Source organism: Fomitiporia mediterranea (genome assembly GCF_000271605.1).
Source record: "Fomitiporia mediterranea MF3/22 unplaced genomic scaffold FOMMEscaffold_17, whole genome shotgun sequence".
NCBI lineage: Eukaryota > Fungi > Basidiomycota > Agaricomycetes > Hymenochaetales > Hymenochaetaceae > Fomitiporia > Fomitiporia mediterranea.
In genome coordinates, this window is record NW_006760402.1 from 160,404 (window position 1) to 183,653 (window position 23,250).

Here is a 23,250-nt window from a genome sequence, read left to right on the forward strand (position 1 = left end):
TTCATAAACTTTTGTATTTATGTAGCTTAACATCTAATAAATATATATTCAAAATTTTGAGTCAATATAATGAGCACAAAACAAGTTATTATACTTACAATCCGAAGAGTACAAGAAATTGAGCTCTTAGAGTGAACCAAACTCTTTCCCACACAATGAATACTTTATAGTAATTCAAATAGTCAATATTTTGAGCTATAATTCTGTAAATTTGTGTAATTGTATATTTTTTATTAGTGTGTTTTTTTGTAGAAGTTTCTGCAGAGTATTAAGTAAGTTACAAGGAATATTGCTAATAATATAATTTTGATAAACTAGAAATACAAATTCACTAATCTCAAACTTCATAATTTTTTATACACAATTCTACTTTGATAATCTATAAAATAAAGTTATTATTTATATTTATATAAGTTGGAAGTATATATGTACTAAATATTATAGCTTAAAATTAAAAATGTAAATTGTACTAGGTTATTGTTTTTACAACTGTAAAAATTATAGTTATTACAAGTATTAGTAGTAAGAATAATGTTATTAATTTTTTTTAAATGTGTAAGTTCTTTAGAATAAACAGTATTAAGTGTATTAGAGTAGTATAGCTTTAATAACTAAAGGAGAAAGAATATAAGCTTGAAATAAAGGAGGAAGAAATTAATTAGTATTTATATAAAATAGTAGAATATGTATTACTTTATAAGAGGAGAGATTTCTAACAAACACAGTAACTCAACTCTTAGAAGAGAAAGTAATATACTCTATACTAGAACTAGTATACATTAGAAGTATAGAGTAAGTAAGAGTAAGAGATAGAGGAGAGTGTAAGAGAGAGATAGTAGAATATAATTAAATAGTTTTTAATTATTATATTAAGTCTGTTCTTATAATTTTATTAGTTAATAAACTTAAAAAAAATAGATAGAATGTAATTACTTCTGTTTCTAATTCAAATTATTCTAAATAGAGTCAAAATTAAGTTTGTATACTAAAAATATGTACTTAGATATAGTAAGCAAATTTCTTTCTTATAGAGTGTTTATATATAGGTTAAATGTGTTAAACTACACTTTTTGACTTGTTATTTTATAAAATCAATAAAATATTTAATTTTTACTTTTTTACAAAAATAAAACTAGTATATTATAGACAAAATGTTGTAATTTATAATTATAACTTTTTGTATTGTATAAAGGTTGTAGTGAATAGAAATAAGTGAAATAGTTTTAAATTAACTATATAAGACACTATAATAGTATAATAGTTTTAACTTTTTATATCTGAACCCTAAGTCTCATAACTCTTTTTAGAACAACCCTGACTAGCCACTTACATAATACTTGTATGCTGGTTTACAGACTAAGAAGTTAGGAGGGGGGTTTGGAGGGGTAGAGCCTTTCTAATTAGGTTTAGGTTTAGTTTAGGTTGTTAAGTTTAAGTGTTAAGTTGAGTGTTAGTTAGGCTTGGGGGAGGGGAATATATATTTTCTTAGGGAAATGACTTTATTTTGACTTAGTGAAATTCAAGTCAATTTGTGAGTGGCCAGTTGGAGCTAACCTAAAAAGAGCTGTAGGACTCAGGGTTCAGATACAGAAACAATACAACTATAGTATAGTCTTTACCTTCCAAATACAGAAAGTCACATTGTTTACAGACAAAGGTTGTAGCAACACAATTGAACAGTTATCTAAACTGTTAGGACAATAAACTTATAGTGTTATGTTTCACATAAAGGAATCAGACACTAATCAGGACAGCCATTCTGTTATTCAAGGAATGTCATCTAACTGTCTCTGTTTTCCTTTTTACAAATGGTCCGGCTTTTTAATTTTATAAGTACTGTGTAATACTTCTTCAATTGTAAGTATGAGACATATTCTGACATAAACTAAGGACTTATTGTTATTTGAAATTTGTATCTTATGGATGCTCCCGACCTTATGCAGCTGCGTTCAGAATAAGCCAACGCTTCGTTTCAGCTCGAGCCAACATACGACGATTTTGAGACATGTTAGATTTGTCTATAAATAAGGTATGAAGAACGAGGAACAACTCATTGCTTCTTGCATTCTTACCCTACCATCGTCACCCACCCTCACGCATTTATTACCAAACCCCCATCTACATATTCCGCATAGCACAATGTACATCATCACGTTCAACGAGTCGGTTGTCCTCCTACCTCTTGAGGCCGGGATTCTACCTTTCCCGCTGAAACGCGACGTCATCGAAACGCTCTCTCGGTGTGGAAGGCCAGAGTACGTGTCTGAAGATGAGGGTGAACTAGCCACTCCTCTCGTTAGTAAGTCCGTGCGAAGGTTTTCCGACAGCCTCAGCGGAGTATTTCGTCGTCGTGATGATCGCCAGCGCGGAGTCAAGGTTGTCCTCTCTTCCAAGGTCAACGACGCGGACGATGTCGACAGCGACAACGCGATAATGTTGTTCACTAGCGCTGACAACTGGCGTCCCGGCTTGCTACCTCTCGAGCAGGCTGCGCGTCGTGCGGATATCGTAAGGAGACCCGAGGCATTCGAGCGCGTCTGAAGCTGTTCGCGAAGGGAGGGTGGATGCGTTTTCTGGAGATGCATATCCAGAGAATGTACCGCCTGAACTGAGCTCAGCCTTCTGGCAGTTCAATTTCTAAGCGTCCTAGAAATTGGTCACCGCCTAGCGCCTAGAACGAGAAGACCCGGGTTCAGCGTCACCTATGGTTGGCACAGAGAATGAGACGAGTACCCGCAGTTCTACTTGTTACAGTACACTGACGTTTCTCTACAGATTTAGAGTTGAGTTGAGCTGGCGTCAGCTATCGAATGAAAGGGCATGTCCGTCGTGAGGCAGGCCGCGCCTGATACAAATATTAGAATACGAGAGGTGAACAGGAGACCGGGATTCCATCCTCCCCGCTTAAATGCAATACCATCGACGCACTCCCTCGGTTTGGTGAGCCAGAGTATGGGTTTGAGGATGAGGGTGAACTAGCCACTCCCTTCGTCAGCGAATCTGTACCGAGGCTTACCGGCCGCCTCGGTGGAGTCGTTCGTCGTTGTGATCACCAGCGCGGAGTCAATGTCATCCTCAGAGTTCCTGCTTCTCTATTTGTTGCGTTTCACTAAATGTTCCCTACAGAATTCGAGTTGCTTTCCCGCTCATACGCGATACCTTCGATGTCCTTCCCTGGTATGGGAAGCCAGAGCACAGGTTTGAGAACCAGGGCGAACTAGCCACTCCACTCGTAAGAAAGTCTGTGCCGAGGCTTTCCGACCGCCTCAGTGGAGTCTCTCGTCGGCGCCATTTCCAGCGCCGGGTCAAGATCGTCTCTCTACCGAGGTCGACGACGCGAGCGATGTCGATAGCGACAATAGACTAACGTGGTTTACCGTCCCTAGCAACTTGGCGTCCTAGTTTGTTTCCTCTCGAGCAGGCATTATAAGGATACTCGAGGCGTTCGAGCGTTTTTGAGGCTGCTCGAGAAAGGAGGCCCAGGGTGGATGCCCTTTCTGGAAATGTCTCTCCAGAAGAACGCTTGCACCCGGACTGAGCTAAGCTATCCGGCGTTTCAGTTTTGCGATATAAGTGTCTTTTAAGTTGTTTACGGATTTGATTTGCATCTAGGACCCGACGATTCGGATTCGGCATCACCTGAAGTTGGCGCAGATAACATGAGACGAGTACCTGTGCACCTATTCGTTACAGTTCGCTGATGTTCATCCGCAGATTTGGCGTTGAGCCAGCGTCGGCTATCGAACGAGAGAGCGCATCCACCATAGACAGATAGAGTCGAATGCGCAGGCTCGAGTACGAGATGAATAGTAGACCGGAATTCTGCCTTTCCCACTTAAACGCGATACCATCGACGCGCTCCCCCCGGTCAGATAGCCAGAGCACGGACTTGAGGATGAGGGCAAGCTGGCCACACCCTTCGTCAGCAAGTCCCGTACCGAGGTTTTCCGACCGCATCGCCAAAGTTTTTCGCCGTCGCAGCCATCAGCGCCAAGTCAAGGTCGTTCTCTCTAATAGGAAATGTTTCGGTCTGAACTGAGCTAAGCTATCCGGCGTTTCCGCTTCGCAGTCCAAGAGTCTTAGAAGTTGTTCACTAACTTATCTTGCACCTAAGACTAGACGAACCGGATTCAGTGCTGCCTGTGGTTGGTACGGACATTGAGCCTAGTACCTGCGATTCTACTTGTTTCAATCCACTGATTTTCCCGTGCAGGTTTGGAATTGAGTTAGCATCAACCACCGAACGAGAGAGCTTGTCCACCAGGAGACGGGGTTTCCATCTTTTCCGATTATACGCGACACCATCGACACACCCGCACTCCAAAAAGCCAGAGTACCAATTGAAGATGAGGCCGAATTGGCTACTCCCTTCGTCAGTAAGTCTGTGGAGAGGCTTTCCGACCGCATCGCCAAAGCCTTTCGTCGTCGCGATCACCAGCGCCTGGTCAAGGTCATCGTCTCTACCAAGGTCAGCGACGCGGCGGACGTCAGCAACAACGATGGTCTACCGTGATTCACTAGCTCCGAGACAAACTGGCATCCTGACCTGCTATCTCTCGAGCAGGCGGCGCGTCGTTCAGAGATCGTAAGGAGACCCGAGACATTCGAGCGCGTTCGAAGCTGTTTCCGAACTGAGCTACGCTATCCGACGTTTCAATTTCTACTAGGAGTCCTAGAAGTCGTTCATCGTCTCGCCTTGCGTTGGGCTAGGAGACCAGGCTTCAGCATCAGACGTAGTTCGCTCGGATAACATAAGACGAGTAACCGCGTTTCTGCTTGTTTCAGTTTACAGACGTTTCTCTACAGACTTGTAGTTGAGCTAGCATCAGCCACCAAACGAGAGAGTTCGGTAACAGTGACGCAGGTTGAGTCGGACGCAAGTATCCGAGTACGAGGTGAACGGAAGACTGAGATCCCACCTTTCCTGCTTATGGTCGACACTATCGACATGCTCCCGCGGTTCGGAAAGCCGGAGTATGGGCTTGAGGATGAGGGCGAACTGGCCACTCCTCTCATCAGCAAGTTTGTGCCGAGGCTTTCTGACCGCATCGCCGGAGCCTTTCGTCGTCACGATCACCAGTGCCCAGCCAAGGTCATCCTCTCTACCAAAGTCAGTGACACGGACGACGTCAGCAGCGATGACAAGTTAACGTAGTTCACTAGCCCCAACGACTGGCGCCCTGGTCTGCTACTTCTCGAGCAGGCTGCGCATCGTGCTATTCGTCGAGGGAGAGAAGGCGTTTTCCCTACAGATGCCTATTCAGGAGACGTTTCGATCCCAACACAGCTAAGCCATAAGGCGTTTCAATTTCTGAGTCTATGGGTCTCAGAAATCTGTTCACTTACTCGTCTTGTGCTTAGGACCAGAAAACCTGGGTCTGGCGTCCCCTGGAGTCTGCGCAGACAACATGAGACGAGCATCCGTGCATCTACTTGTTACAGTTCACTGATGTTTCTCTACAGATTTGACGTCGAGTTGGGGTTAGCTGTCGGACGAGAGGTCGTGGCTGCCATGGGGCACGCTGAATTGGATACATGTCTCTGGATGCGAGGCAGACGGCGACGGCGGGAGACGCTCACCAAAGGAGAACTGGCCACTCTGTTTTGTTTCGTGTATCCCAAGGCCGACGACGAGAATACCAAAGATGACAGTGGGGAAGAAAAGTGGAGTGGAGTGGCGGGCTGGTCGTCTTAGAATAGCATGTGCTTAGTCTCGTAGTCTTCTCGGCGGCGGCGAGACCGCCAGGCTTGTGTGACCTCAAAACAGCAAGACAGCAAGACAGCGAGATACCACGTGGTTCAAGACTCAAGAGGTGTGAGGCAAGACTGTAAAGCTTAAGTGTCAACTTCGGTTTTTTTTGCCTGCGTTTTTTCCCCGAAGTTGTAAGGCAATTGAGACCTGAGCTGTAAGAAGTGCGATTAAGCAAGAGCCTAAGTTGTAAGATGATCGTAAATTGAGAGCCCAGGCCGTAAGAAGCAAGAGCTTTGATTGAGTGAGAACTGTGAACCTATAAGAACGTAAACTGAGGCCAAGTAAAAGCATAGTTTGTATTATGTAAGTTTGAGTTAAGCAGGAATTACTTGAGAGCTACGCTAAGCATAAGGACTAAGAAGACATGAGCGCTGGTGGTAAGAGAAGATCACTGAGTGTCGAGCAATGAAGCATGGCCATTATTATTGGCCTTTGACCAGTTGAAAAACTGAAATCGCGTGACACGCACTGATTGTCACGGCGTTACAATTGACGAGCAACAGCGACGCTTTTGACGCCAGGCAGGCAGGACATACATCGTCGTCCAGTCCATTCACCATGAAACTCGTAAGGTGTGATATATATTTTTTGCACGCTTTCTGAGTTTCTCGCTTAATTATCGTGCCTTTTCAGATTCTTGATGAAGTTGAACAACGAGACGGTGACAATCGAGCTCAAAAACGGTTCGATCGTGCATGGAACGATCACAGGTTTGGCAGCCTTTGTCTAACAGTCCGTTTCGACAGACAGACATATACTTACTGGTCTTTGCAGGTGTGGATATGCAGATGAACACCCATCTCAAAACCGTCAAAATGACGATGCGCAACCGTGACCCACAGTCGCTCGACACGCTCTCCATTCGCGGAAACAATATCCGCTATTTTGTTCTCCCCGACGCTCTGCCGCTCGATACCCTTCTGGTTGACGACGCGCCAAAACCAAAGAATCGCAAAAAGGAAGAAGTACGTGGACGAGGACGAGGACGTGCCGTTGTCGATCGCGGACGTCCGCGTGGTCGTGGACGTGGCAGGGGTCGGTGATAATACTGCGTGGTGTTTCCTTAAGGCTCGTTTGTACACCTCCCTCTTTTGGCGTTTAAGTACCCACTTTGCGCTGTTTTATGTGCATCTAAAAGAATCTGATTTTAGTATTGAGTTTTGTGACGTTTACTTGTATGAATCAAGCGCCAGTGACTTCACTCCATTCTCCTAACCTTGCCTTGCAATCCATGAGCGCGACGGTGTGCTGGTCTGGCATCATTTAGGACTAAGTATTAAAGCAAAGATGACTTGTTTGGCACCTTGTCTCGATTCCATTCAGCTGGCTCCAGTGTCCTCTTATTTACGCTCCATCCTTGCTGCTGCTCATAAAATTGACGGGCACAGAATCAACCCAATTGGCCCAACTAGCTACAACAAATTGCTGGTCAGCTAGCTAACATGGGCATAAACAGCGAATTGGATCATGTGCAAGAAGGTTCAACAAACATGACGCATGATATTGTCACCTTATTATACGTAGGCAATGCGGTTCCTTTCTGTCCTCCACAGCTTTCTACTACGCGAGGCGCGAGAGCGCAACTTTCGTGCTTTTAACTAGATGGGCAACCCCGGCGACGAACCACACTTTCAGCCTCTGGCTCTGACTGACAACGTCAACTTTCTGTAGACTCCTCAGGTATTCATTAATATGAAAAGTGAGTATTGTATTTTCCCATTACATGTTGTACAATGACCTGATTTCTTTCAAGAGGCCGAACTCCAAAGCATATTACAAGCATATAGACAACCCCATGATGGCAATCGTATTGACCTCATGGATCGTCTCCGAAGGTTTATTTGTGTTACGCTGCAATAATAAGGAAATGAGGCCAAGTCTGCCTTTGAGTATTGCTAATTGTTTGTTTGACCTCTCTTCCCCTCTTTCACTTGAACTGTTCTGTATCCCAGAATTACAGTCTGTAATTTTGATAGTACTTGAGTATATATTATGTACTATGGATTGTCCGTTTAATAAATCCATGATGGACGTTCTGGCAGGAGTGATATGTACAGTTATAGTGAATGCAACATATTTATTTATATTGATTGTTTGAGTACTGAACCACTTGAGCTAGGTTCACATTCTGTGAAACAGACAACTTGTTTGCTTGCACAGTGTACCCAGTGTACATACAGTAAAAGTAGTGCATATAAAAGGTACTAAGTAAGAGTGATACATTCAGAAGATTCTGTTACACACATGTCAAGCAAGGTAGGCATAGTTCTTTTCTGAGCAAAGTTACTGTATACCAATTTTGTTTCTCACAACTATTCCTTCAAAATTGGTGAAATAGAAGAGGAGCAAATACAAAAATGAACATAGTACAAAAGAGAGTAATATAATGTTCTGGTTTGTCAGCATCTTCAGTAACAGCCAATAGAATTATGTGCAAACTTTTTGATTACTATGATTTCTAATAATAGAGTACTAATGTCAACCTCTATTAGTATTACTACCTTACAGTTAATCCTTCTGTTTAGTTATTACTATTTGTATTTGTATTTGTATTTCTTTATAGTAAACAATAAGTATGTATTTAGTTGCAAATACTTATAAAGTATTATAATGTAGCTATGTCACTTGTATATTATGGTTTATACCAGACATTACTAATGTTTCATGTGAGTTTGCATTTAATATATCAAAAAAAATTGCAATACCTTTACATTGTATTGTGTTTGAGTATAAAGCAGCCAGAACTTTTTGCTTGATTGTTAACATAGTTGGTTCTGGCCTAGTGGAGAGAACCAGTCAGAATGGTCTACATCAGTCAGTCTCTGCATGAGGCAATTATGCAAGACCCTGAGAAACTTTACAGAGTGTTAGAAGTGGACAATCAAGCAGCTGACAATAATATTAAGGATAAATACAGAGAACTAGTTTGTAGTCTTCTTCTTATGAGTCAATGCAAGGTATTTACCATTTAGTTATAACTCTTGTAGGCTAAGCTTCGGCACCCAGATAAAAATCCGCATGACCCTGATGCTACCAGAAAGTTCCAGGAGGTAGTATTAGTTGTGGACCTTATTCATGAATAACTTACACATACTTTGTTTGTAGTTACAAGATGCATATGAAATCCTGGCTGACGTTAGAGATCGCAAATGGGTGGATGACCTGATTCTCTCGCGCAAGCGGTTCAAAGAAGCCCAAGGACAGCACAAATCAGGTACAAAATATCGTTACATACTAGTTCTCATGTTAGTATATATTCTTAAAAGATGTGTTCCTACAGCAAACCCTTTTAGTACAAGTGGCACCGGGAACGGTGAGTAATATTTGTAGCAATTGCTGCCATTTATTCTAATCCATACAATGCGTGCTTCGATACATGCTTCCCTTCAGAGACTAGTGAGTAACTTCCATAGCCATTGAAAATGTATATTTAATCTATACGTCATACAGTGTCATCCGACAACTTGAGGTCAATGTTTCGGGAGCAGATGCACCGGAACAGTCCTCCAAATCCAAAGAAAAAGTAGGTGCTCAATTATGTTTTTGCTTTTCCAAAGATATTAGCATCCTATCATTGAGCAACATTGGTCTGATCATAGGAAATCGACTCGGAGACCAGCTGAGCGCAAACGTGAGTTACTATTCCCACCTCTTTCTCGGCATGTGTGATTTAACTTGACCGATCAACAAACCATTAGATCATAAGTCTGGCAAACAACGTAAGTTTGTTCAGTGAAATTGATCATTTTTTGTATTTGGATTACTTAACTGCGAAATTCAGATCAAAAGAGACCCAGTATTTTTGATGATGACAGTTATTCAAGCGCATCCGAATCAAAAGTTCCGCATAGAAGTGATTTAAATGGGTTTTATAGACGTAGTAGGTCCTTTTCTCTCCTCTAAGACATATTTTCAGTTACCTTCTTCAAATTGCAGACACTAGCAAAGATGACATCAGAAGTTGAAAGCCCCCCCCCCCCACCCCCCTCCAGAAAGTCCTAGAATACATGAGACTGCCAGGATTTGCACAGATTCTCTAGATTACCTCTAGAATTCTCGGATTACTTTTAGAACTCAGACTGCCTGGAGTGCCTGGACTGTCATTATGATTTAATATGAAATTTTTCGTAATTCTTAGACTTTTATAAACCTTTAAGGACTGTCTAGTCTTGCTGTAAGCAGCACATGAGTGATTACGAAGATCCTGATGTGCTGGACTTTCTTCGAAGATTTATTTCTCGTCTGCCACAATTATCTTGGGTGGGTGGGAAATGAAACTAAGTCTGCTTTTGGATAACGGTATTTTCATATATTTCGCTGCTATCTTCTGTACAGTAACAGAAATACGGAAGTAACAAGATCACAGCAAACAACGAGGTGACACAGAACATTCAAGCAAGTGATCGGGCAGGAGGTACAGTACTTTTCAAGAGGCACGAACACAGAAAGAAGGCATACATCCAAATATGCGAAACATAACCACGGCAAAGCGGCTGGCGTCACATAAACAGCATATATGTATGTTAAATGTAACATTGGACTTCTTGCTCCGGTTGAACAATCACTGATACTGATTTGTGGTAATATACGACACAAAGCGAAACAGAAGGGCCTGGGGTTCGCCATTGGTGGGCTGACCATAAGCATGGAGTAGTGCTTGTAATTCGTCCCCTTGAATGAAGTCAGTAAAATGTAAAATGTGCACCATATGATTGGGGTAAGGAACAGTGCTTACGACCAAGGAGAGCTGCTGCCTCAATGGTCTGGGGAAAAATAACGCCAGCCGGTAACTCGCTGAAGTCATGGCGTGGCAGACGCTTCAGAGCAGGACGTTCAGCAGGGTTGCCGGTCCAGTGAAGAATTAAGGAGTTTTGTTTGCGAGCCTCCCACATCTTCCATCTAATGCGTCATTAGCAGCCAGCCGAACTTGAGAAAAGGCGCTATTGCTGACTGGTAAAGGCTTTCCACGACATCATCTGGCGCCTCCCCAGCAAACACCGTATTTATCAAGGCTGAGACGCGGTTAAGGCTAGTGTGTGCAGTTTCTATGTCTGCCATGGACTGCGCCCACGTCTGTTGATTTTGAGCCATGAAAAAATGAGGAGTCGGAGCAAATGATAAATTGCTTATGCACATCAATCGACTGAAATACTGAGGGAGATACCAGAGGCTGACAGGTCTTTGTCCAGTCCTAGATAGAATCCGACAGTAGCGCATGATTTTCATTATCTGTATGGTTCACTGGCATGCACGTGATGCTGCGTTGGTGGCTACGCACTGTAACACAGTCTGCACGTAACACCAGGGGTTGTTTACCTACTCTTGGGAGCGTTACAATTTATAGATAGTATAGACTGTTTTACTGTATGTACATTGGAACATCTGATTGACTTATTTCCCCTTATGCGTAGGGCAGTAACAAGATACGGCAAAGTTCAAACAACGAGTTGACATAGAAAAGACAAGTAAGAGATGATCGGAGAGGGTGCACAGTACATTTCAGGAAGCACGAGCACAGAAGGAGGGCATACGTCCCAAATGTATAAAACAAAAACACAGTGAAGCGGCTGGCACTGAACAGCATATATGTACGTTGAGTATAACATTCAACTTCTTGCTCCGGTTGAACAATTACTGATCTGTGGTAATATATGAAACAAAGCGAAATACACGGGCCGTGAGAATGCCATCGGTGGGTTGATCGTATGCCTTGAGTAGTGCATGTAATACATCCTCTTGTAAGAAGTCAGCCAAAGCATACAATTAACGTACACCACACGGTCGGATAAAGGAGTAGTGCTTACCATTAAAACAAGCTAGTGCATCGAAAGATTTGGGGAAATCGATGTAATTTGGCAACTTGCGGAGGTCACGGCGTGGTAAAGGCTTTAGTACAGGACATTCAGCAGGGTCACCGGTCCAGTGAAGAATTAAGCGGTTTTGTTTGCGAGCCTCCCACATTTTCCATCTAGTGCGCCATTAGCAGCCAGCCGAACTTGAGATAAGGCGGTACTGCTCACTGGTAAATGCTTTCCATGGTATCGTTCGGCGCCTCCCCAGCAAACACCGTGGTTAGAAAATCTGAGATGCAGTTAAGGCTGGTCTGTGCAGCTTGTATGTCTGCTATGTACTGTTCCCAGGTCTGTGGATCTTGAGCCATGGACAAATGAAAGTCGGAGTCAAGTGAGAAAGTATGTGTGCACCTCCTGCGAGCAGTGCGAGGTGTAATCCACTTATCATTGCCCATCCTGAGACATAATTCGAAAGTAACGCTCACACATGATTTTCATATCTGAGACACGATACAGGAGCCAAACGCTCGTGAAAAATCATGTGAATAAATTACTCTTAATATATACCTCAAATTGCATAATATAGCAAAATGCCGAGTATAACTACAATCCATAGTTTTTCCAGTTAAAAAAGTTGCGAAGTAGGTCCCCTTCCATACGTGTTTAGCATTATAATAACTCAATACAAGTATTTCAAGCTATTGTTTTATGATATAGTTCTGAAGTATAATATAAGCTGTATGTTTTACTTGTAAAGGTTTGATGAGTATGTCAAGTAAAGGACTTATTTTACAGATTAATATATTCTAATACACTATCCGAATATTTTATAATCTTTAATACAAACTCATACCTAGTTGTCCTACTAATCGCTAATGACAAATTTTATCGACTTGCATTTCTTTATAACAAAGTTTTTCAGAGTGAATCGTGGCTAACACTGAAACAAAGCTGACAATTGCCATCTCATTCGTCATGTACAATTACCGTAACTTAGCTTTTGTTATAGCTTCGGTCTTAACCTCATCTGTGCGCAAATCATCCGATTACTTCTCTCATTTTTTACAATATCTAACAGAAGCATAACTCAGCCAGTGGCAATATTAGTTGTCTCTTGAAATTACGGCATTATCGCATGTTTCATGTACTTCTTGCGACACCATAGAGTGTGGCTGATCAATGAACGTCAGAGCTTATTTCCTGTAAAACAAGGTTACTAAATTCGAATCATTCGGCACGCCAATAAACCTGATAGAATTCGCACGCTCGGAATTGAATTAGAGGAAGGAGACGTATTGTAGAGCAAACAAAATTATGACAGAGGCGGACCAGACAGAGCAGTACTCTACTGCACTGAATAAAATGTTCAGGATTCAAAACGCAGTGAACGTCCAATGCGATGAAGAGCCCGACCGTCAAATCACGAGTTTCTTCCAGAACGGCGTCTTTTTATGAAGCGCTGCAAAATCTTCAATGCATCGAGAAGTCTATTCAGCTACGTCGTCAGAAAAGCTGAGTAACAGGACTTACTAATGGGAAGGTGCCCGAGTGCCTCGCTGTCTACACCAGTGATGCGATCCAAGAAGCTGACTACAACATCGTTGACCTCCTGCGCGTGCGTCCAGCTCAAGAAGTGCGGTGCGCCAGGGATTATGACTAACTCTCTCTTAGCATTCGGCATGGAATCGTAAATCTCGTGTGCCACGGAGGGCGGATACGGCACGTCAGCCTCTGTTTGTAAAGAGCATTAGTGAGTTCTATTTTCAGATAGCGGGTGAATTCGGATGGCAGATTGGACGTACCTCCATGGATAATAAGCACAGGACAAGTGACAGAAGCGACCTGCTCCGGACAAAGCGGGGTTCTATCCAGGAGTGAAGAGAATATTTTCTTGATGAGTTTTTGATTCGACGGACGGAAGTTTGAGGTGGCCACCCATTCCTCTATAATGGCATCTTTCATATTAGAGGTTAGAATACAAGGACTGTCGGTAGTAGCTCGCTTGGGAAAGAAGCACACAGACCTGCTCCAGTCTCTTCACCAAAATAGATGTAATGTAATCCGTACACGACGTCGGACGCTAACTTGTCATTCCCATCGTCGTCATAGTCTAAACACGCGTCTCGCAGGGAACGGTACTGTCCTTTGTTCTCTTCCGTCTATTTGGTCCAATATGGATATATCAGTCAGTGATCGGACCGAATTAACGAAGCAGAACTGAATGCAAGAAGAGAAGACAAGAAGCCAAAATGGGGGACACGGAGGAATAGAAACGAACCTCAACAGGGGGATGCTTTCCGCACAGAATCATGCTTTCAACTGTATTCGGGCGTAGAATGTACATACGGAAAGCAATTGGTGCGCCGACTGCGAGATACGAATTTAGCTAGGAGTTGGATGGGGGATAATGGACATGGATATATGAACGTACGACTGTTGCCAAATATGTGACACTTCTTAACACCAAGCTTGTCTAAGGCTTGTAACAAGTCCGCCGCGACCTTCCGAGAGACACGGTGTGTTTAGAAGAGTAATACAAATGTATGAAAGACAGGTGACATACCATCATAAAGTCGTACGGCTTGTCATCTACCACGGCATTTGTTTTGCCATGGTAGTGGTGATCGATTGCGAGAAGGTTGTATCCTCGCGCAAGGCGTGCATCATGCCATTGCGGTGTAAAGAAATAGGAATCGAATAGACGTGGATGTAAGAGCAGGACCGTCGGCTTCTTAGGATCCAAGTATTGTCGATCGTGGTCTGGGCAGCTTGGAATGATGTAGTGGAATGTGACACTGTCAGAGACTTTGAGGAACGGCATGGCGAGGCAGTGGTTTGGACTCGTCTGTGGAGGCAAAGTGAGAAGGTTGAAAGAAGGGAAGAAGAGAGGAAGGAAAGAGCATGGCAGTTAAATGGGACGTGGAGAAGCGAAGCTGCCTCATATTGCGCAATTGACTATGCACGGAATTAACAGTGTCGCCCAGAAGAGCAAGCGTTTCAGAGAACGACGGAGTTTTATAGGGTCCACCGCATACACTGATTTTCTTCAACCTCATTGATGGAGGCCATGGCGTAATTACTCCAAACAAATCAGGGAAGAGATGGCGATGATTATGGGCGGGAGAGATGAGAGAAGAAATTGCAGATGATCATGAATCAAGTTCGAATAAACGATTAGAAAGACAAGAATGGAAGTTCAGGGCGTACAAAGGATAGACAATCTCTCCGGATCAGTCCTGTGGGTCCATCGTGTACAGAATACACCGGGTGCACCCAATCTTGGTGGTGCACGGTAACAGAAGGACGAGCGGAAATCAAACCAGCTACAGCGCGGCATTCGGGACCAAATATTGAATACTCACGGATGGATAGAAGGGCCAATAGATGAAGCGGAGGACCAAAAAACTTTCAAGAAAAACTTGCGGTCATGGGTGATATCTGGCAAGACGAAATGATCGCACAAGGGATGGACTAAGCAACTTGCACTTCGCCCGAGATCGGTGTCCGACCTCAAGACAATGTCGATGTTCCATCGTTCCGCTCGGGCCAATCAGGATGTATCATAGTGAGGATCAGCCAATAATAACAATGCAGCTTAACTTTGTTAAATGATCGGACGGAAATCACTGTCTAGTGGTTGTCACTGTATGTAGATGGTTAGACTGGTCTCTTCAGCACTGCGGCGACGCATTGCAGTGTTATTAATCGTCCCTTACTCTGGTAGCTTCCGGATACTCTTGGAAAAACCATAGTACAGCCCATGCGGTGATATCGCGGGACAAGAACGCGTGCAATATAAAGAACAAGGGTGTGCAAGTTGCTTCATTCACATGGCGGACGGAGAACTCACTCGACGTCACCAGGAATATTAGAGGGCTTGGTCGATTAACAGGCTAATAAGTGAACTAAAACTGTGGATAAGCACCTTAACGCAATCATACATTTCGGGGCCGGAATCACGTCTTTTGAGGATGTAATTCGGGCCTGTCTCACTGACGTGAAGAACGTACTCTTCAAGGTGACGAGTCGTTGACCGAGGAAGCCATTCGACCGCAAGCATATGGTGCGCTTAGAAACAGAAGAAAGGAACGTGCCTGAGTTTTTCACATTCTGATGGCAGCCGAAGAACATGAACATTAATAACTCGGCATAAAATATCAAGTCATAGGAGCTTTCGATTGGTTGTACTAAATCAAACACTAAATTATAATGAAAGGAGTGAGTTCGCGCGTCGTGCTTTCCGTGTAGACGCACCATAGAGATAATAATTACCATCCAAGTCTAAATGGAGTGGCTGAAGCAAGGGAACGGGATCTCGGCAAATTCCGTATGGGATACTCACGCTCCATGGCGGACACGTGCTAGTATACCACGGATGAGACCTAGAACGTCATTTGATTGTACATGACTCCCGATCAGGTCTGCAAGGTTCAGGTTTGCAAGATGTTGATCAGGAGAGCTGATTGATGCGTCTGCTAATATACGTGTATTGGGGTGGAAGAGAAGCGTAATAGTAAGTTGTGTGAGTTCTGATGTTTGGGAGGTTGGGTGGGCAGGCACGGAGTAGGTGAGGGTCAGCTCGTTTTCTGCGACTGCTTTATGTGATACGAGCGAGAAGAGCATGCGATGGAGGGTGAGGCAGGCTATCAGCCTAATAGATAGATTATTAGCGGACTACTGAATGCGCAATGTCACGGAAACTTACCAATCGTATAATCCGCCGACGCGCTCGTCTTCTTCTTCCACTTTTGTCCGACGTGCTTGGTCTTCCTTTGCAGCACGTTCAAGGCGAAGTCGTTCGACGTCACGCGCTGCTTCTTGCATGCGCTCCTTCAACCTGTCAGCACGTAGTGCATTGTCGGACAGCTGTGCATCAAGTGCTGTCATTTGTTCTGTCTGCGTCTCAAGCGTCGCATTAGCAGAGGCAACTGAGAGGCGTGATCCGGGAGGATGAGCGGCGCGAAGTCGGACGATGGCGTGTCGCGCGTCGAGAATTTGGGATGTTAGTTGCGTGAATTCATCGGTGAGAGATTTAGCGGTTCCGTATTCTGCAACAAGCGTATTAGGATACAACTGTAATCTAAAACAGGACAGAACGCTTACTGTCTTCGACATCGGAAGCGAGCTCGTTGAACTGTTTGTTTCGCTCCGTGAGACGCTCCTTAGCCACCTTTAGATTCGCCTTCTTGACCTCGCTGCTCCGCCGGAGAGCTTCGTTATCATCGACCGTGATAATTTCGGCATCATCATCCACTATCGTCTTGATGTATTTGTCCTTTGCATATTGCTCCAAGTACAGGAACTTGAGTTTTCGGAGAAAAGACTAATAATAACAGCAATGCAGACACTGTCAGAGATAAGAAGCGAAATAGGAAACAATCTAGCTCACTAGTTGTGCCTCTACTTCAGCTGAAACATGCTGTGGGGCATGTCGTGGTGTGAAGGCAGTGGCGGGCTCGATCTCGTTGAAGGCGCTGATCTTCTGCGAAAATTTGCCTTCGGCATCTGCAATGCTCAATGGCTTGCTTGCAAATGAAGCAACAAGTGTTTTTGCCTTTTCAATCTGGTCGTTTAGCTCTGGATTATCGAGCGACGAACGTGCTACTGCTGTCCCAGTTGTCGCCATTGCGGAAGACAGAGAGACTCAGAGAGTGAGAGACGCGTCTCGTGAACCGCAATGACGCGGTCACGTGGATCACGTGCACTTGCATGGGACGTGTTCGGTTTGCTTCCGTTTGGACACTCGACAGCAGTGAATTCACCCGGTCCTTGTCGTCGTCGTTGTCGGCCAATTCATAGCAAACGATGGCAACAAAGATATGCATCGCAGCACGTTTGCGACCGAGTATTCCGGGGGAAATTGTCGACGATGCCGTTGGAGTGCAAAGCGACGAAGACGGTGCATTCGTCATGATGTCCCACCCGCGCGACAACAACCAGCGCTTCAAATTCCCGTTCTCTTCTTGCTACGGACCCGAATCTACCCAGGAGGAAATTTACAACAATGATGTCAAGCCGCTGCTCGACATTGTTTTTGGCGGAGTGGTACATTCTAATAAATTGGCATCGCTGGGTGGCTACTGACTTTCGATACTTCTCCAAAGACCGTAACAGTTTTTGCGTATGGCGTAACTTCATCTGGCAAAACACACACAATACAGGGCTCGAAAGCACAACCCGGTGTAATACCACGCGTCGTAAAGGTATACTTGTCCGCTTTTCTATTCTTGTTCGTTGAATCTGAGATCTCTTCGAGGACATATTCGAAAGGAGTGAAACTATCGAAAACGCCGAAATTGGCCTCTCTGTTTCTTACATGGAGATTTACAAGGAGGAGGCATATGATCTTTTGGTCGACCGAGATAGTGTAAGTAGTCCTTAACGTATTTTTTGCCAGACAATCTAAATGTAATACCAGGCGCCGAAACTTCCCATCAGAGAGGACGCCGCTGGTCAAGTCTTCGTTGCACATCTGAGCTCCATACCTTTGTCGAGTGCTGCTGATTTTGATAGGATATACAAGTGAGATATTCTCTCATGCTCATGTGTAATACCGTTAATGCTTGTCCAGTGCTGCGACTAAGCGTCGGTCGGTCGGCTCGACTAACCTGAACCATTCATCTTCACGTTCGCATGCCATACTGACGCTGCATGTGCAAATGGTGGATCTGGCGGCGAAACAAAGTCCGTCATCCAATTACTGCAATGCGATGCTTGATAGACGCATTAATATTGTCTGCCCGATCTTTAGCGGTGACTGGCAAGATCAACCTCGTAGACCTGGCCGGATCAGAGAATAACAAGGTACTTTGGGATTTTTTCTTTGTTTGGAATTGTGGATTGCTAATACAAGTTGGTACAATAGCTCACAGGAAACGATCCTGCACGCATGGCCGAGTCAGCTGCAATCAACAAGTCCCTCAGTGTTCTTGGCCAGGTTGTTCACGCATTGAACCAAGGAGCAGTATGTTGTATTTGTTAATCTTGACTTTGTTTAAAACCTTACTTCTTGCTTTCTATGGAGTCACGGATTCCCTACAGAAATTCGAAACTCACCAGAATTTTGCAAGACGCCCTTGGTGGGACTGCTGTCGGCTTGCTCATCTGTAACCTGGCGCCTGGGACGAAGTTCAGACAGGATACATGGAACACCCTCAAGTACGTTTATTAAGAGCCTGATATTCCGTTTTACCTTGACAAAGAGTTCAGTTTTGCAACACGGACGAAAGAGATTGAGAACAAGCCCGTCGTAAATGTCCGAGGTGAGCGACGTTATGTTGATCGTCAGGCAGTTTTGACAGTGTACAATAGACAATCAACCCGCACCGAAACCCCACTTTGCTGCACTAGCATCACAGGTCCCTTGTTTGCCTCCCGCGAATGTTACATCTTCATCTCGTACGTGATTGTTGTGCTTTGAATTGCCGAAAACTTAAATTTTTGTCACGTAATAGGACAAGCTGGCAGACCTTCGTTACTGCCAGCCGCCGGATCGTCTAAACTTCCTGGTCCTTCAAAGGGACGCGTATCTAATTTCGGTATCGGAGGTCCTGGCGGATTCCAGCCCTTTACTATGGGCACGAAGGGAACGAGCCAAGGCTTAGCAAAGAAAGCAATCCCTGAAGCCGGGAATCCAGGCAGTCGTAGAAACAGTGATCGCGGTAACAATAGTGGGTCGGGGATTTTAGGGATGACTGAGGAGGAAATCGACGAGAGGGTAAAGTTTTCGATTGCGCCAAATACCGAGAGTGAGCAGCAACGACTAAGAGACTTTTTGCCGTTAGATTGCCAGAGCCGTGGAAATTGAGGTCGCACGCCGTCTCGAGGAACGGGAGCGTCGTCGAGAGGAGGAAGAAAGGAAGGAGGTAGAGAAACAGGTGTTGGCAACCACAGAAGAGGAGAGTCATCCTTCCACTCCGGACGTTATTTTAAGCGATGAAATGACCCGACCAGCGCTTGCACCTGCACCTCCGGCGGCTTTGAGTACCTTGCCTTCTGGTGTATTGACTCCCCTTCTCAGACGCCATGAGGATCTGGATAATGAACTAAAGCGACGACTCGCCGAGCTTGAGCAAAAATAGTAGGTAACCTTTGGCCCGTTGAAGGCGGAAGTGATGACTGACGATGCAGTATCCGCCTCTTTCTGTGGAAAATGACCCGAGTAGCGAGCAGAGCAGCCGCGAAGTCCAACTTGCCGATGTGCTTTCTCCTACGTCAAAAAAGAAGACGGGACGAGCGTACGTTGCCCTTGCGCGGGCGCATTCTGAGAAGTAAGTAAACCCGAAATTACGAAGTCAAAACACTGGTATTGAGGCATTGTTTTTTTTTCGGCAGGGGTAATATGCAGGTTGCGCTCAATTTGTATAAGAAGGCAGAATCATACGTACCAGACAACGTAAAATTGAGACAACGGTACGTGTATTCGTGCTCTTCGGACTAATGATGGCAACGCTTGATGACATCAAACGTTTAAAAAATGCTAGCATCGTCGAAATTGAATATGCCGTAAATAATAACGTCGAGTTCGTGCCGAAGCCGAAGAAGAAAAAGTGTAAAAGTAAAAAGGCGACGAGCACGGAGGACAATTCTGCGATTGCCGCTGCCGCTGATCGCTCCCCGCTGGCACCGGAAAGTAGCGAGGCAGAAGGTGACGATCACGATGGAGACTCGGTTGATGAAAATTGCCGTACGTCAAGGAGCCTAGACAATGCGCGCAACGTCAGTAAGAAGGGTCAGAAAACAAAGGGAGCAAGTGCACGTTCTCGTTCTCGTCCGGCGCCCTTGGGAGAGGCAACGAATAGTCCAACGAAGCAAAAGCGTGTTTCTAGGGACGAGGAGCTAGACGAAGAGGAGGGTACTCCGCCGAAGAAACAAAAGAAAGGAGGGAGAGGTGCGAAGGCAGTTGTTGGGTGTACAGAAAGTGGTGACGAGGGCGACGAGGACCAGGAGTGGCTGCCCGAGAATGCAAGGGCGTTGGTGACGTGATTAAGCTTTTTGTCGCACGTTCATAAACTGCGTCTTGGTGAGATCACTACACTCAATTCTACGTTTAGTTAGATGTCTGACGGCTACATTATTGAAGGGTCTTCTTGCTAATAAACCTTTTGTTCCATTTCCTTGTACTTTACTTGCTCAGCTTGTTCTGGATGCCGACTAATGATGATTGCTCTGATCACGCCTCTGTATGGAAGTACAATTGTATACGTACAGTATTCGAATGATTTATGACCATTACACTTCACGTCATCGCGTTGCACTGCTGCACTAGCGACGAAAATGAGTGGTATTCAATAAATTGTATGCAGCAGACGATCGGTGTCCACAGGAGGAAGATTGCCATGTGGGAACCACGCGAGTTTAGCTTTTCGTGTTCTGAATTCATTAATTGAATACCTTGTTGCTCTGTGTGTCTTCGTTACTTCCCTGTCCTGTCACTGCTGTTGCTTCTACCTTGATCCATTCCTGGAAGACTGAGTTACAAACTGGCATTCAATATATTCTATTGGGCGAAGGGTTTAATGAAGCCGAGACAGCTTCCTTTCATTTCCGGTTTGTAGATTGTATTGATGGTTAAGACGTGCCGCGTTGTATTACATGCACGAAGGGTAGGTGTGTTTTTCCGATTTGTGCGGCCGAGATAACTCCGGAAAGTCCGAGTGGAATATGAACATGGTAGGTAAGTAGGTAAATGAATGGATGGATGGAGAGGACGTGAAAATGTGGAGGATGGACGGATGCCTTGCGGGTTGTGAGTTTTGCCGAGACAAGTTTTCCGATGCTTGACTTTGACAGGATGACTTCCCAATACGGGCTGGTAGTGCTCTGCCAATATTCTGATTGTTGCAGTTGCTTGACTTGAAAAAGTGCTGACCGGTGTTGTTTGGTGCATTTCGGATATGCTCCGTCCTTTTTTTTCTTGTAAATGAATTGAATGATCCATTTGTCGCACTGATCACTAACGAGCTAGTCCACATGAAAGTGTGACTTGTCCTAATCAGTCAAAAAGGTCTCTTCTCGGTGGTTTGGCCAAATAATCTTCTACAAGTCCTTTGAAACGTAGCCAGTATGTTCCCGCAAGTTCATGCGCTCTTGGACAGAGCGATGTATCTGTATGTACCACTGTTTCTCACCGTTATGCTCCACAAAATCCCATGCGTCTCCATATATCTTACGCCCTCTTCCAAGGTTAATTTGTCTCTTGTACTTGCTGCGCTGCCCGTCTCTCGAATTTTGCTGGCGGAGAGCGACGGGGAACAGTTCGGGAATCCACCAGTACCATTTGAAGAGTTGGTCGACTATCGGAGATCTTGCGTCTTCGAGTTGCTCTTCTTTTTCGTTGACTGCTACTGGGACATTCTGTTGGTCCCTCCGAAAAAGCTGTTCGTTCGTGAATGGAACTGTGCCAAATCCGATGTCTGCAAGCGATTCCTTTATTAAACTTGATGCTAGTATTCATCCGGAAACATTCTCGGACCATCCGTCGAAGGGGAATGCGTGAGAGTGAATTGCGTGTCGAATGGGGAACAGAGCCTCCTCCGACATCCGAGTGGCATCCGGCAAACCAGACCTCACGCACCGGATTTTCATGGAGTAGACGTGGACTATACGTTGTTCCCCGATACGGACCATTCGCTTTGTTTAATACAGTCAAACATTGAAATTATGCAACACAGAAATTTCAGATATCTCACGTGCATCTTCACCACCGGCTTCCTTTTCCAATGTCTCTCGTGCATCTGCACCCTCGACTTTCAATTCCGATGGAGTGCCAGCTTTCGTAAGCTTAAAGTTGGGGGTGAACTTCACTCGACACTCGTCCAGAGCAAGTGCTTGGCGAAAGATACGAAGTCCACGGTCAACCGAGACTGTAGCAAAAGGTAACTCTTTGCCAGCTATTCCAACCGAAGCAACAGTACCCCTTGCATAAATATGAGAACACCTTGCCATTTCAAGTCATTACATAGATATTCGTACATACCAAAGTCCGAGGAAATCAACTTCTATCTTTGTAAACGAAAAAGTCTTCTTGTAATCAGAGCATTTTCCAAGGCCACCATTGCAATCGCTAGACTTGAAGATCTTCCAGGCAAAAGGTATCTGTGCATGATTTTCACGTGGCAACAAGCCGATCTTTTGCAGGAATCCTGAGAGCACACGAGCAGTGTATGCTCCCCTTGAGAAACCAAAAAGCGAGATTCTGTCCCCTGGTTGGACTTATACAGGATATTTAGTAAAGTAATGCTTCCAATTTATAACAGCAGATGGATGATGGCTCACATGTTTGCATTAGAAAACGATATCCATCTAGGATTAAAATAATCAATTAGTATCACTAAGAGGCAATGCTGGCTGCCAGACCTATAGTTGCCGTGGTCCGGTTCTGGACCGGTCCACCCCTCCTTTACCTGGACTGTAACCCGGACCTCTTCATACGGTCCGGGTAAAGGAGGGACCTGGACCCGAACCTTTGTGGACCGCTGTTGGACCGGACCTGAGGTCCAGTCCAGGTCCGGTCCAGGTATGACCTGGACCAGTAGAACTTATACTTACAGTCGACTCAAGAGTGCGTCCCTAATGTGAGTAGAGGAGTTCAAGCATCCTACAACAAATAGTGTCTAGAATTCTGTACTTCAGACACCTTGACCTTCTTAACGCTCTCAACAGTAGATGTCTTGACAGGCTTGCACTTCCTGGCTCCCTTTGGTT

At 44.7% G+C, this 23,250-nt stretch overlaps 11 protein-coding genes across 11 annotated transcripts; 5 read left to right on the forward strand and 6 right to left on the reverse strand.

Moving 5' to 3' along the window:
* Positions 1–2,031: 2,031 nt before the first annotated feature.
* FOMMEDRAFT_161949 (uncharacterized protein) lies at positions 2,032–2,541 on the forward strand (the record flags this gene model as incomplete). The annotated part of the gene is made up of 1 exon (XM_007271421.1): positions 2,032–2,541. One exon carries the CDS (start codon positions 2,032–2,034, stop codon positions 2,539–2,541), a length of 510 nt encoding a protein of 169 aa, XP_007271483.1.
* Positions 2,542–2,664: 123 nt separating this feature from the next.
* Positions 2,665–3,985, reverse strand: FOMMEDRAFT_161950 (uncharacterized protein; the record flags this gene model as incomplete). Its single annotated transcript, XM_007271422.1, has 9 exons — positions 2,665–2,702; positions 2,764–2,803; positions 2,867–2,982; positions 3,017–3,092; positions 3,160–3,363; positions 3,437–3,539; positions 3,594–3,834; positions 3,890–3,906; positions 3,939–3,985. The coding sequence occupies 9 exons, from the start codon at positions 3,983–3,985 to the stop codon at positions 2,665–2,667; spliced, it is 882 nt and encodes a 293-aa protein (XP_007271484.1).
* Positions 3,986–4,346: 361 nt separating this feature from the next.
* Positions 4,347–5,695, forward strand: FOMMEDRAFT_161951 (uncharacterized protein; the record flags this gene model as incomplete). The annotated part of the gene is made up of 4 exons (XM_007271423.1): positions 4,347–4,468; positions 4,522–4,736; positions 4,815–5,110; positions 5,156–5,695. 4 exons carry the CDS (start codon positions 4,347–4,349, stop codon positions 5,693–5,695), a joined length of 1,173 nt encoding a protein of 390 aa, XP_007271485.1.
* Positions 5,696–6,272: 577 nt separating this feature from the next.
* Positions 6,273–6,954, forward strand: FOMMEDRAFT_143300 (Sm-like ribonucleo protein). Its single transcript, XM_007271424.1, has 3 exons — positions 6,273–6,324; positions 6,386–6,462; positions 6,527–6,954. Exons 1-3 carry the CDS (start codon positions 6,311–6,313, stop codon positions 6,793–6,795), a joined length of 360 nt encoding a protein of 119 aa, XP_007271486.1. The 5' UTR covers positions 6,273–6,310; the 3' UTR covers positions 6,796–6,954.
* Positions 6,955–8,553: 1,599 nt separating this feature from the next.
* On the forward strand, positions 8,554–9,614 carry FOMMEDRAFT_31967 (DnaJ-domain-containing protein; the record flags this gene model as incomplete). Its single annotated transcript, XM_007271369.1, has 9 exons — positions 8,554–8,676; positions 8,740–8,802; positions 8,858–8,966; positions 9,033–9,065; positions 9,143–9,148; positions 9,203–9,275; positions 9,317–9,383; positions 9,451–9,471; positions 9,534–9,614. 9 exons carry the CDS (start codon positions 8,554–8,556, stop codon positions 9,612–9,614), a joined length of 576 nt encoding a protein of 191 aa, XP_007271431.1.
* A 578-nt stretch (positions 9,615–10,192) lies between these two features.
* FOMMEDRAFT_143301 (uncharacterized protein) lies at positions 10,193–10,814 on the reverse strand. The gene is made up of 3 exons (XM_007271425.1): positions 10,704–10,814; positions 10,488–10,651; positions 10,193–10,423 (listed from the first exon to the last, which is right to left on the reverse strand). Exons 1-3 carry the CDS (start codon positions 10,808–10,810, stop codon positions 10,314–10,316), a joined length of 381 nt encoding a protein of 126 aa, XP_007271487.1. The 5' UTR covers positions 10,811–10,814; the 3' UTR covers positions 10,193–10,313.
* Positions 10,815–11,383: 569 nt separating this feature from the next.
* Positions 11,384–11,999, reverse strand: FOMMEDRAFT_161954 (uncharacterized protein; the record flags this gene model as incomplete). The annotated part of the gene is made up of 3 exons (XM_007271426.1): positions 11,384–11,487; positions 11,557–11,720; positions 11,773–11,999. 3 exons carry the CDS (start codon positions 11,997–11,999, stop codon positions 11,384–11,386), a joined length of 495 nt encoding a protein of 164 aa, XP_007271488.1.
* Positions 12,000–12,867: 868 nt separating this feature from the next.
* FOMMEDRAFT_171150 (alpha/beta-hydrolase) lies at positions 12,868–14,389 on the reverse strand. Its single transcript, XM_007271427.1, has 7 exons — positions 14,108–14,389; positions 13,976–14,045; positions 13,823–13,911; positions 13,568–13,703; positions 13,347–13,499; positions 13,075–13,275; positions 12,868–13,012 (listed from the first exon to the last, which is right to left on the reverse strand). Exons 1-7 carry the CDS (start codon positions 14,363–14,365, stop codon positions 12,960–12,962), a joined length of 960 nt encoding a protein of 319 aa, XP_007271489.1. The 5' UTR covers positions 14,366–14,389; the 3' UTR covers positions 12,868–12,959.
* Positions 14,390–15,659: 1,270 nt separating this feature from the next.
* On the reverse strand, positions 15,660–17,170 carry FOMMEDRAFT_171151 (uncharacterized protein; the record flags this gene model as incomplete). Its single annotated transcript, XM_007271428.1, has 5 exons — positions 15,660–15,743; positions 15,799–16,195; positions 16,250–16,592; positions 16,648–16,867; positions 16,934–17,170. The coding sequence occupies 4 exons, from the start codon at positions 17,168–17,170 to the stop codon at positions 15,883–15,885; spliced, it is 1,113 nt and encodes a 370-aa protein (XP_007271490.1). The 3' UTR covers positions 15,660–15,743; positions 15,799–15,882.
* Positions 17,171–17,349: 179 nt separating this feature from the next.
* Positions 17,350–20,760, forward strand: FOMMEDRAFT_143303 (kinesin-domain-containing protein; the record flags this gene model as incomplete). The annotated part of the gene is made up of 16 exons (XM_007271429.1): positions 17,350–17,589; positions 17,649–17,747; positions 17,801–17,911; positions 17,963–18,066; positions 18,116–18,228; positions 18,296–18,348; positions 18,410–18,508; positions 18,569–18,702; positions 18,754–18,806; positions 18,856–18,942; positions 18,999–19,261; positions 19,329–19,624; positions 19,710–19,814; positions 19,879–19,956; positions 20,028–20,566; positions 20,627–20,760. The coding sequence occupies 15 exons, from the start codon at positions 17,350–17,352 to the stop codon at positions 20,527–20,529; spliced, it is 2,337 nt and encodes a 778-aa protein (XP_007271491.1). The 3' UTR covers positions 20,530–20,566; positions 20,627–20,760.
* Positions 20,761–21,582: 822 nt separating this feature from the next.
* FOMMEDRAFT_161959 (uncharacterized protein) lies at positions 21,583–22,831 on the reverse strand (the record flags this gene model as incomplete). The annotated part of the gene is made up of 5 exons (XM_007271430.1): positions 21,583–21,972; positions 22,019–22,176; positions 22,236–22,462; positions 22,523–22,757; positions 22,822–22,831. The coding sequence occupies 5 exons, from the start codon at positions 22,829–22,831 to the stop codon at positions 21,583–21,585; spliced, it is 1,020 nt and encodes a 339-aa protein (XP_007271492.1).
* Between the last annotated feature and the right edge of the window lie 419 nt (positions 22,832–23,250).

Bases quoted from the DNA above. Each gene is read 5' to 3' on its own strand.
- FOMMEDRAFT_143300 (XM_007271424.1), top strand. The intron at 6,463-6,526 runs GTTTGGCAGCCT...TGGTCTTTGCAG, and splicing joins CGTGCATGGAACGATCACAG to GTGTGGATATGCAGATGAAC.
- FOMMEDRAFT_143301 (XM_007271425.1), bottom strand. From the start codon at position 10,810: ATGGCAGACATAGAAACTGCACACACTAGCCTTAACCGCGTCTCAGCC. The intron at 10,652-10,703 runs GTCAGCAATAGC...ATGACGCATTAG, and splicing joins GTCGTGGAAAGCCTTTACCA to ATGGAAGATGTGGGAGGCTC. The intron at 10,424-10,487 runs GTAAGCACTGTT...ACTTCATTCAAG, and splicing joins GGCAGCAGCTCTCCTTGGTC to GGGACGAATTACAAGCACTA.
- FOMMEDRAFT_171150 (XM_007271427.1), bottom strand. From the start codon at position 14,365: ATGCCGTTCCTCAAAGTCTCTGACAGTGTCACATTCCACTACATCATT. The intron at 13,500-13,567 runs GTCTGTGTGCTT...CTAATATGAAAG, and splicing joins TGGTGAAGAGACTGGAGCAG to ATGCCATTATAGAGGAATGG. The intron at 13,013-13,074 runs GTAAGTCCTGTT...GATGCATTGAAG, and splicing joins ACTCGGGCACCTTCCCATTA to ATTTTGCAGCGCTTCATAAA.